Genomic DNA, 12,010 nt, shown 5'->3' with positions numbered 1-12,010 from the left:
GCATCATTACTCCAGTCTTCAGTGTCACATGATCCTTCAGAAATCATTCTAATATGCTGATTTGCTGCTCAACAAACATTTATGATCAATGTTGAAAACAGTTGAGCTGAACAATATTTTTGCGGAAACTGTCATACATTTTATTTTTCAGGATTCACAGATGAATAGAAAGTTTAAAAAAACAGCATTTATTTGAAATAGAAATCTACTGTAACCTTATAAATGTCTTTACTATCACTTTTGATCAATTTAATGCATCCTTGATGAATAAAAGTGTTACACTTCATATCAGTTCTCAGAAGAGTTGATCTGTTCTAGTCTGATCTCAGCTCACAGCATCGGCTCTAAATAACACTGAAGCTCCATCTGTGATGTGAAGATGAATGAGGAGGCGGATGATATTCCTGTAAGTGACACTAGTGACAATCTCACACCAGCAGGGGTCTCCACACACACACACACACACACACTTCTGATTCACTGCTTCCACTAGTTTTGTTCTGTATGGAGACAAACACAGACAAATACAAGTCACATTACAGTCTCTGCCACTGTTTGTTTTCTGATTGTTTTCTGTTTTCTGATTGCCATCTCATTCATTTTAACTTTTTTTATAACATTATAAATGTCTTTACTACCTCTTTTGATCAATTGAATGTGTCCACGCTGAATAAAGTATTGATTTCTTTGGCATCATTAAACAGTTAAACAGCACCTGCTCATAGAGGGCTGGTTCTGTAGTTCCACAGAAACAAACACACACCTGCAGCATGTGAACACTTGTGTGTGTGTGTGTGTGTGTGTGTGTGTGTGAACCAGTCGAGCCTGTCAGAAGCTGTGCGGGAATGAGATGTGTGTGGGCGACAGGAGGTGAAGCACAGCCGGATGTCAGTCATCAGCAGTGTTGGGAAGGTTACTTTGGAAATGTAATAGGTTACAGATTACAAGTTACTCTGTTTAAAATGTGATAAGTAGTGTAACTTTTCAATTACTTCATTAAAGTACTGTAACTAATTACATTTGATTACCTTTTGATTACTTTTCTAAATTTCTAATATTTTCAACTGTTAATAATTTTGAAACATTTAAACCAGTCAGAGTTAACCGTACAGCATTCAACAATCATTACTTTCAAAACTTTCAAAATCCTTCATCACTTTATTTAAGATTATAATAAGTAAGGGATAATATACATCTTTATTTTGCAATAACAACTGGCTGGATGTACATTATCCCACTCATTACACAGCTGCTGCCACAAAACTAAATAATTAGACACGAAACACTGATCTGAGTTGAAATATCTGAACGGAAAGCTTCCATGAAGAAATCAGTTGCTAGCAAGCGGCAAGTTCAAACTAGACACACATTTTAGGGATGTGGTGCAGTCAGACCACTTTTATTACACAACATTTCACCACATACATAATTAAATACTAGTACGTACAGCAGTTATCTTATAATCCATTACAGTGTACAGTGTAAGAAATTCTGCACATAATATTGAATTAGGTTTAATATTTTATTAGCTAACCAAACGCAAAGCTTCCACCAAGAAAAACTATCAAGCGTATAGCGCTGACTTACGTTTCCTGGATGAGTCTGAGTTATTGGCTTTTACCAGTTGTTACTGGGAAATAACATACCTTGGAATGTCACGACTGACCAATCAGAATCAAGCATTTCACAGAGCCGTGTAATAGTTTAATTTAAAGCACAGCCACACAAATTCAGACTTAACACCTCTTATTTACTTTGAGATCATTCTGAGATTAAATACAGATTTAAAATCATAACTAGAAATAGTTTAATAGCTATGATACTGGTTTTAAATCAAATGTTTGCATAGTTATGACAGGAAACACTGCCATCTAACAATGCCTTGGAAAAAACAATTAATCTTAAAAAATGAAGTATATGCATAAACCCAGATAGGAAATAAAACAGTTATCGAATACGTGTCCTATTCTGTGTCCTAAACTCCCGGAACATTGTGTCAGAGACGCTGTAGATCTAAAGCATTTTATGCTTCATGAATTGCGGTCTGGTTCAGACGCGACACGAACTGGAATCTGTATTCATGCGTGTTTCATCTCTTTCTTCTGATAAACATGCGACGCCTCATGAGACCAAACACGAGCAGAATCTGAAGAAGCGCTGAATCACTGTATGTTGGTAACCTGTGTGTGAGTCACACTGATGTGTGTGTGTGTGTGTGTGTGTGTGTAGGAGCAGAATGTCCAGTACAGAGGAGGAGGAAGTGTGTTTTCTGCCTCATCACACACACACACATACACACACTTCAGTTATGAATATGAGCGAGTGTGAAATGAATGTGGTACGAGAAGAACAAATGTGTGTGTTACTGTAAGATCACGTCTCAGCTGTTCATCACACAGTTTTGAGAGGAACCCGTTACCCACAATGCATCACTTACCGTAGTTTACTGTCTCAGAGTAACCATTTGCATGACATCGATGAGACGAACAGAGAAACGCACATGTATTCTATGTGATCAGCATGTTTTATTCTCTTCCATTTCATCTGATTGTATTTGAAGTTATTGTTTTATTAACACTACTGGTAATATAGTATACTAATGCAAAACATGTATCAGCAAACAATGTTGATTTTAAAGAAATGGTTCAGCCAACAAGACGATTTGCTGTAGATCTACTCACCCTCAGGCCATCTGAGATTAGGATGAGTTTGTTTCTTCATCAGATTTGTAGAAATGTGTCGTTCCATCAGTGTCTCACCAATGGATGCTCTGTAGTGAATGGGTGCCGTCAGGATGAGAGTCCAAACAGCTGATAAAAACATCACAATAATCCACAAGTAATCCACACCACTCCAGTCCATCAGTTCACATCTTGAGAAGACAAAAGATGAAACAAATCCATCAAGATTATTTGAACTAAAATATGAGTCCATGATCCATAATAACACTTCCTCCATTGAAAAAGTGAATCAGGAGAGAAATCTGAACAGATCAAGCACCGTTTACAAGCCAAAACAGCTCTAAACAATTATGTGGCTGGATTTTGATGTGAGAGACAACAGGAGATGGACTTTTTTTCACTGGAGGAAGTGTTATTATGGATTATGCACTTATATTTTAGTTAAAAACATCTTAATGATGGATTTGTTTCAGCTTTTGCCTTCTCAAGATGTGAACTGATGGACTGGAGCGGTGTGGATTATTGTGATGTTTTAGACTCTCATTCTGACGGCATTTGCAGCAGATTTCATTTTAATACAGTTAAATGCAATTTCACATCTGAGATTTTCTGTCATCATTTACTCACCATCATGTCGTTCATACATGTTTGACTTTCCCCTGTGAAACACAAAAGATTGATCTGGTTAGTGCTGGTATAGTTACTACACAACTAATCTTGCTGCATGGTTAAGATAACAAGTTACATAATTTGAGCACAAACAGCAAGACATGAGGTTTATGAATAATATGTGAAGTGAAACTGGAGTGACACTTCAAGCTAGTTAATGGCAGAAAGTGCAAATGCAATATTTCCCTGTAATAAAGCTGATCAATGATTTATCGATCACAGCTGGATCAATTTCTGTCTTTCTCACAGTGAGATCAGCAATTCATTCATGAAGGAGATAAAGGCTGGTAATGGACATTGTGTTTGTGGACTCGAGAGATGCCATCGGCATATTCAGAGTTCATTGATCTGGAAGAAGGTCTAAGGTCAAAGTTCCCAGTTCAGACGGAGAGTGGAGCTCAGGGTCAATACGGCCTGATGGAGATTGAGTGCATTTGAATGTGACCGTCACGCCGGAGGTCAAGGATCAGCTGGAGGTTGGGTCGACTGTCTAAAGGCCTTTATAAAGCCTCATGTGTCAATATCATATGACAGGCGTGACGGATCTGAGATCACAACACCAGAAACACACCAGACTGAATTATTACCAGATGCATCTGATGTGGATCGACTGCGATTAAATAAACCACAGATGATGAAATGATTCTTTCACTCATTCATATCATGTCAGTGTGATGAAGCATCTAAATGTGAGAAAAATTTTTGATAAATGTCCCAGTATTGTTTTTTCCATATAACAGTAGTCTGAGATTATGAATATAAGTCTCTTCATGATTGATTATCCAGATGTGGAATCTGGATGCTGTTTTAACAATAATAAAGACTATTTGTGGGAGAAAAAAAATAGTTTTAAAAATAGTGTTAGTGTTCTGCAGAATTGAGAAAGAATTACAGGTTTTAATTAAAATTATGATAAAATGATCATTTTGTAGTGAACAATCCTTTTAAAGGGCAGCATTCAGAAGTGAAATCAGCAGACTTTGTATCTTTACCAGCAGTTCAACACCAATAACCAATAAACAATTTTAAATAAGCATCTTTAACTGTTCAGACTTATAGTTCAGCCCCAGACTCACGTGATTGGTCGAGTTAGTGATTGACAGGTCTGGGTTTGACTTCATGTCTTGTGAGCATCTTGTCTCGTTCAGTTTCTGTATCATCCTGTGAGAGAAGAACATGTTCAGTGTCATTAATATCTTCATCACACTGTAAAATGTGATTAGTTGACTTTACTTAGAAAAAGTGTGGAAACTGATTGCTTTAAAAAAACTAAGTAAAGTGAAATAAGAATAGTATGTTGTACTAACAAATGCTTACTTAGTATAGTTTACTTACACAAGAGTTGTAGTAACTAACAAAGAACTCTTGGGGGAACTTGATTCTTTACTTTAGGTTTACTCTTGACTTAGTATAGCGACTCACTGACTCCCAGAGTGCATTGTGACATGAATAAATTATGCAATTGCTTTGCTTTACTGTTGTTATTTGTATTTGCCAATTTCATTTGCTGTCTTGTGTCAGTAGTAGCAGAACAAAAAACAAACAAACAAAAAAAGCTAATAAAATGGTTATTGATACAGTTAATAAAAATAAATAAAATTGAGTTGTTACCATTGCTGTGATTCATGTGCTGAATGTTGACACCTGTGTGTGACTCACATACATCGCCACAAATATTAAAAGATTGTATCAACCCAGTTAGAAGCTTCTTATGGGGTTTATAAAAAAAACTCCTATGAAATTGTGAAAGATAACTAACCAACATGAAAAATGGTTTAATGGTCTAATGATTTAATTATATATAGAATATAGATCATTTTCTAAAAGCAATCTATTTACTACTTTTCTTTCTTTGAAATCAGATAACTCAGATTTCATATCAAATTGCTGCATCAATAGAAAGAAAACCATAGTAATATAAACGAAGTTCCAAGTGCCCAACCAAACACTATTCACTTTAATGGTGAGTATTAAAAAAAAAAACTTTTCAGGAAAATCAACATTATTTTATGAAGTCAGCTTATGTGATGTTCTCTCAAATATTTCAGTTGTATTGAAAATTCAAGTAGTGAATGAAAGATGTGAGTGAAAAGTCTACTAAAAATTGCCCCATCACAAAAACTTTCTTTTCTTCTTCTTCTGTTGTCATGTTGCACATTAGCAACATATTAGTGCACCGCTGCCTCTCACTGGTTTATTAATGTCATTGGTTTCTTTGTGGATACTAGAATATTTTAAGTAAACATCACTTCAATGCAGAAATTAAATTGTTTTATTTGCCTTGAAAGTAGCTGTAACTTAAAACCTAGTAAATATAGCAACTAAGTAAAGATAACTAATTATATCTAAGTAAGGTAAAATATTGGGTTTTACAGTGCAGAAACAGTGAGTGAATCCAGAGTGAGTTCAGATCAGAATAACAGAAACTCATTTATACATGATATTTAGCAAATCTCAAGTGCCTGATTTGTTATTTTGTTACATAAATGAACTAGTTTATCATCCAGCTCTTTATATAAAGTTGGATATATAAGTACAGCAAATCTCAACTGCTTTATTGTTTATATTATCACAAATGTAAATCAATTATCATCCACCTCTAATCTCATAAATGTGACTATAAGGTACGAAGTGATTACACTTTATTTTGATAGTCCACTTCAGACACTCTACTAACTATAAGTAACTACATGTCAACTAATTCTCATTAATTTGCAACTACATGTCTACTAACTCTTGGAGCAGACTGTTAGGTTAGGTTTAGGGTTAGTAGAATAAGTTGACATATACTTGCAAAGTTTAGAAGAGTGTTAGAAGATATTAAGTGGACAGTCTACTAATACTCTAATGACTAGTTGACATGTAGTTGCAAAGTTACTTACTGTTAGTAGAATATCTAAAGTGGACTATCAAAATAAAGTGTAACCGAAGAAGATATTACGATATTATAAACATTAACATTATGATTTTCAGCTGCTCTCACACACCTGCGGCTCATTCCTGTGATGGTTTGCTGCTCTCGTCCTCATGTAGGTCAGATGAGTGTGTGTGTGTGTGCGTGTGTGTATCAGTAACCACATTGCACTACTCCTGTCACACACACAATCACTCACATGTATATACATACACACACACACACACACACCCCCAAACAAATGTGAAAGTAGTAGTTTATTTTTTAATGCCATGCTAAACTATTTTTAGCACATTAAGAATTTTTTTAAATTGGGGTGACAAATGAAGTTCAGAAAGTTCAGGGCTATTTTCCTAGAATGACATGAAATGCATGTTTTAAAACAGTGGAAGACAGAAGAACACAAATTCTGGAAAGGTCTGGGGCTACATAAGGTGAATAATGACAATGATTTATTAACTGTGTGCAATTATTTTACATAATAATAATATATATTATGACTCATCAACACAGTTTCACTGATGATTTATTATAACTAATCCAAAACCCAGGTTAGAGCGGCTGAGTGAATGTGGTCTGGACTGTGTGGATGAGGCTCATTGTGTCAGAGACGCTGTAGAAGGACAGAGTTCCTGCACTGTGATCCACAAACACTCCTATTCTACTGCTGATGGGCTTCACAGGGAGAACAGTCTCTGTGTTATTGTGCATGAATGAGTATATGGAAAGAGAGCAGCGTAAACTCCAGGACTGATCATTAAATCCAAACCCACAGTCATTACCCCGTCCCTTCCTGCTGATGCTCTTATATGACACTGATATTCCCACATAATCTCCACTCCATTGCAGCTCCCAGTAACAGCGTCCACACACACTCTCTCTACACAACACCTGAGAATAATACTGAAATCTGTCTGGATGATCAGGATACGACTGATCTGTGTCAGTGTCAGTGATCACCTTGTTGTTCTCAGACAGACAGAGGAGTTTATTCAGTGTGTTCAGATCCAGAGTGAGCTGATGGGAATCTGATGGAGATAAAACACATCAGAATCAGGAATTATGAATCTGTTTGATGTTTTCATGTAGCTGAACTCTTCATGTTCAGTGTATCATCAGTGTGTCAGTACAGATGAGCAGATATCCTGTGCAAATCATCATTTACATCATCAATTATAAAATATATATTCTTTCACCTTCTACAGGAAGAACATGAACACACTCAGTGAGTTTTTCTGCTTGTTTTCTTACTGACTTACATTGTAGGAAGTCGTTCCTGGTCCTGGGAACAATGTTGTTGAATGTGACTGTGGAAATCAACAGACATGAACAGTGTGATTCTCATGATCCTGCATCCATTCCTAACACATTTCTAATATGATGTTCTCCATGATATGAGATGATGATGGACTCGTTTCTGAGAGCAGATGAATCTCCAGGACTTTACCTCTGTTTGAGATCTTCTTGAGCTCCTCTTTGCAGAAATCCTCCAGTTTGTCTTTCAGCTGATGGACAGATTCTCTCAGATCATCAAAAGAGACAAAAGAACTGAAGAAATCATAATTTCTGTCTGTAGATTCAGGAGGTGCTGAGAGAGACTGGAAACTCTACAGAAAACAGAAATCAAAACTCATCAGCTCCACACTTCACCCAATAACCTGCACCAACATCAGATTTGACTCGACTGATCTTTAGTAACTCAATCCAGCACTTTCACAGCATCAGCTTCATTCTTCTCATATTCATTATATCACATTAGAGCTACAGATTCTAGTATTTGTCACTTACACTCTACGTGAACTTTCTAGGAAATAGTTTGTATGATAAAACATCTGCTAAGAACATAAATGTCCATCTTACAGCTCAAACACATCAATGGAGTCTCATTGTAGGGTTGAGTAGATTTGCTCAGGAACAGCAGCTCAAATTCTATGATTAGATTGACCATTATTTATAACTTTGGAGACACTGAAACTTCACAAAGACCCTTAAGACATGACAGGTTTGGTTTGGGTTTCTAAACAAACCAATACAATAAATTCATGTGTTACAGACAAATAAAAATCAGTTTTGTCAGGTCTAAAGATCATCTGATCCAATTAAAATGGCTATTACTCAGAATGACATCATAAATCAAAAGGAAAAATGAGGTAAATACTGAAATGTGTGAAGTTTTGAACTGTTGGTGGCGCTAGTGGTGTTTGACAGATAATTATATCTTCCAGAAGAAAAAGCAGAGAGAAATGATTCCTAAGAGATTTCCAGAGCTGAAAGCCATTTGTAAGTGGCGTCTCTTTCAGAAGAAGATGATCAGACGAGTCTGACTGATGATTATATAATAAGACACTGATGAAATGTTTCTCTGTGAGTCTCCTGTCACAGCAGGATGTGTCTCAAGTCCACTATGATGGTGTTCTTCTAGATCTGTGTTACCTGCAGGAACTGGATGTGATCCTGTGTGTGTGAAAGCTGCTCCAGCTCAGCGTCTCTCCTCCTCAGATCATTGATCTCCTGCTCCAGTCGCTCCAGTCGTCCTTCAGCTCGACTCACCGCTCGCTTTTCCTGATCTCTGATCAGCCGTATCAGCTCAGAGCGGCTTCTCTCAATGGAGCGGATGAGCTCAGTAAAGATCCTCTCACTGTCCTCCACTGCTGTCTGTGCAGAGCGCTGTTAGGACACACAGTGATTCAGGCTTCAGTGGGACTGAAAGAGACAAGAGAGTCTGAACTGAGACTGAGACAAACTTCTCTTCTTCTCCAGACTCACCTTATGAGACTCCACAGCCTCTCTCAGCTGCTGAAGATCTTTCTCTCTCTGCTGGATTCTCTGCTGGAACGTCTTCTGCGTCTCCTTCAGCTGCTTCTGCAGGACAAACGGATGATAGCGAATGTCACAGAAAACTACTGACACTAAATCATCATGAGAACAGATGAATCCAGTAAAAGTGGAGCTGATAACTAATGATTAAAACTCCAGAAGTGATGATCGGTACAATCATCTAATTATCATCAAGGATAAGAAATGCTTCACGCTGCATGTGTAATTATTATAAAAGTGAAACTGACTCAGACGTAGAGTTTCACACTGACAGTTTTTCTGTGTTCTGTGTTATTAAGCTGCGGCTTTACACAGAAAACAGACTATTGGATCACTGCACTGAATATTAACTTGATTGTTAGTTTTAAATACCTGTTTCTCTGTCCTCTGTGCTGCAGCTGATACAGTGTCGTGGTTTTTATGTTCGTCCATCGTACACAGCACACATATACATTTCTGATCAGTGCGACAGAAAACCTCAAGGATCTTCTCATGTGTCTGGCAGATCATCTCCTGCAGTCGTCCAGTGGCATCAGTCACTTTGTGTCTCTTTCCTTTAAACAAACTCTCATGTTGTTCAAGGTGATTCTGACAGTAAGAGTTCAGACACACCAGACAGGACTTGACGGCTTTGTATTTTGTTCCAGTACAGACGTCACACTGCACATCTCCAGCTCCAGCGTAACAGTCAGCAGGAAGTTTGGTCTTCTTCAGTTTCTCCACCATTTCAGCCAAGATGGTGTTTCTAGCTAAAGCAGGTCTTGTTCTGAAGGTCTGTCTGCACTGAGGGCAGCTGTAGACTCTCATCTGATCCTCCTGATCCCAGCAGTCTGTAATACAGATCTTACAGTAACTGTGTCCACAGGGAATGGCCACTGGATCCTTCAGGAGATCCAGACACACTGGACACGAGAACTCATTCTGATCCACTGAAATTCTGGCTTCTGCCATTTTACTGCATGAATACAGAGACACAAACACACAACAGCTCAACTACACTTCAGTTTCTCTTTCCCTGAACTCATGTGATTCCTGTTTCCTGGATCTGTGTTTGAGTAACGTGTGTAAAACAGTTGTGTCTGTGAGTCTGTAAAGCAGATTCCTCATTCCTGCCTCTGTAGGGTTCAGTTTTAACACACCTGTCTGTTATTTAAAGTAAACGTGAAGAACTCTGATAATGAAATGTTTACTAGATGTCAGTCTCAGACAAACTCTCAAAGCATACAAGTTACAGAGAAGCAGGACCTTAAAGAACAGCCTTAAAAACTGCAGTAATACTGCTGTAACACTGAAGCCCAAAGTATACTTCAGCTGTCTGCGTTTTGTGACGTCCGTGTGACATAATTTTCATCATCAGAAGTGTCTGTGTATGTCTGTGCACACTGTCTGCTTGCAGCCCAATTTTTGTTACACGTACAACAGCACAGGCGTGAGGAGAATGTTGAGACAGAACGAGTCTACTAGATGATACTGCGCATTTACCGAACTTATCCATCCACATTTATCCTCATTTGAGTTTACTGAATGTGGAAAGTGAAGTATACCTGGGACTTGAGTGTTTCAGAAGCAAGAAAGAGAAGGATACAAGCAGCATTTTATTAATAAAATCACAAGAGAAAATCTCAGCAATGGGAGACACTGACAGAAAACACAGTAAAACCAAAACAGAGCAAACAGGGGCAAAACAGTTCAGTCTGTTTTGAGCTCATAATCACAAGTGGGACTTATACAGTTTGTGATAGCACACAATGACACCATGAGACCAGCTATGTCCTTATTTTTATCACGCTGTGCTCCCGGTCTATGTAATTCACAAGCGCGTATTTATTATGCACAGTACAATCAGATGAGTGACTTTTAAACCGATTCCGCTTTAAACATATGAGTCTGAACACCACTACTGAGAGTTTCTGACATTTTCAGTGTGTGAGATTGTGCTGTTTTATTTTTGTTGGCTCTTGAAGCTCCGCCCACTTCTGAAAAGCGGGCGGGAGCACCAGCTCATTTGCATTTAAAGGGACAAACACAAAAACGTCACGATTTGGCTCATACCCCAAAAGTGGTAATTTTAACAAGCTATAAAAAAATGATCTGTCAGGTATTTTGAACCAAAACTTGTCATACACACTCTGGAGACATCAAAGACTTATTTTACATCTTGTAAAAAAGGGCATAATAGCTCACCTTTAAGTTGAACCGCTTCAAAAACCTCAGTACTGACAAATGTCTAGCAGAATCAGTGTTTTTATATCTAAAGTATTCCTGTACAACACAAACATCCTATGTGTGTCAATGCTTATTTAATGTGAATTTCCCCTGCAAATTAAATAGTTACGTATCATATTCATCACAGTGGTGAACATCAGATGAACATGATAAACATCAGATGGTCGAGATCCTCAACGTATATATTACAAATGACTTTCTGAAATCTGAATGAAGATTTATGCTTTGTATACACATATACCTTAATTCACCCTGTATTTACTGTTTATGTAATTATGTTGTTTAATTGTTTTAATTCATACAATAAGCTAACTGCAAATGTTTCAACAATGATTTCATTAACAGCATGCATTTTGAAGCAGTTAATGATTTAAACGTTGTTAAATTAATAATGAATTCACTGATAGGTCAGCTGATCTGCCACTTCAGTCAGTTGGGCGACTACTGAATCAAGACAGATTTTACCCATTTTGGAGTCATACACCTTGTAGGTTTTGTTCAGTTAGGCGTATTAAGTTCAATAAAACTGTTACTAAAACTGTTTTAATTACACTGACCAAAATGATAAACGCAACACTTTTGTTTTTGTCCCCATTTTTCATGAGCTGAACTCAAAGATCGAAGACTTTTTTTATGTACACAAAAGGCGTATTTCTTTTAAATATTGTTGACAAATCTGTCTAAATCTGTGTTAGTGAGCACT

The 12,010-nt window shown here is 37.3% G+C and overlaps 1 protein-coding gene across 1 annotated transcript; it reads right to left on the bottom strand.

Moving 5' to 3' along the window:
• Positions 1-6,675: 6,675 nt before the first annotated feature.
• LOC127183285 (tripartite motif-containing protein 16-like) lies at positions 6,676-10,081 on the bottom strand. Its single transcript, XM_051139226.1, has 6 exons — positions 9,454-10,081; positions 9,031-9,126; positions 8,698-8,931; positions 7,712-7,871; positions 7,524-7,571; positions 6,676-7,292 (listed from the first exon to the last, which is right to left on the bottom strand). The coding sequence occupies exons 1-6, from the start codon at positions 10,030-10,032 to the stop codon at positions 6,817-6,819; spliced, it is 1,593 nt and encodes a 530-aa protein (XP_050995183.1). The 5' UTR covers positions 10,033-10,081; the 3' UTR covers positions 6,676-6,816.
• Positions 10,082-12,010: the final 1,929 nt, after the last annotated feature.

The sequence above is a fragment of the Labeo rohita genome, chromosome 2 (genome assembly GCF_022985175.1).
Source record: "Labeo rohita strain BAU-BD-2019 chromosome 2, IGBB_LRoh.1.0, whole genome shotgun sequence".
In the NCBI taxonomy this organism is placed as follows: domain Eukaryota; kingdom Metazoa; phylum Chordata; class Actinopteri; order Cypriniformes; family Cyprinidae; genus Labeo; species Labeo rohita.
The sequence above is the reverse complement of the archived record's forward strand: the minus strand, read 5'-3'. Positions and strand labels throughout refer to the sequence as shown.

Excerpts from the sequence above, each read along its gene's own strand:
- LOC127183285 (XM_051139226.1), bottom strand. The coding sequence starts at position 10,032 with ATGGCAGAAGCCAGAATTTCAGTGGATCAGAATGAGTTCTCGTGTCCA. Across the intron at positions 9,127-9,453 it reads CACAGAGGACAGAGAAACAG|AAGCAGCTGAAGGAGACGCA; the intron begins GTATTTAAAACT and ends TTTGTCCTGCAG. Across the intron at positions 7,572-7,711 it reads CAAGAAGATCTCAAACAGAG|TCACATTCAACAACATTGTT; the intron begins GTAAAGTCCTGG and ends TGATTTCCACAG.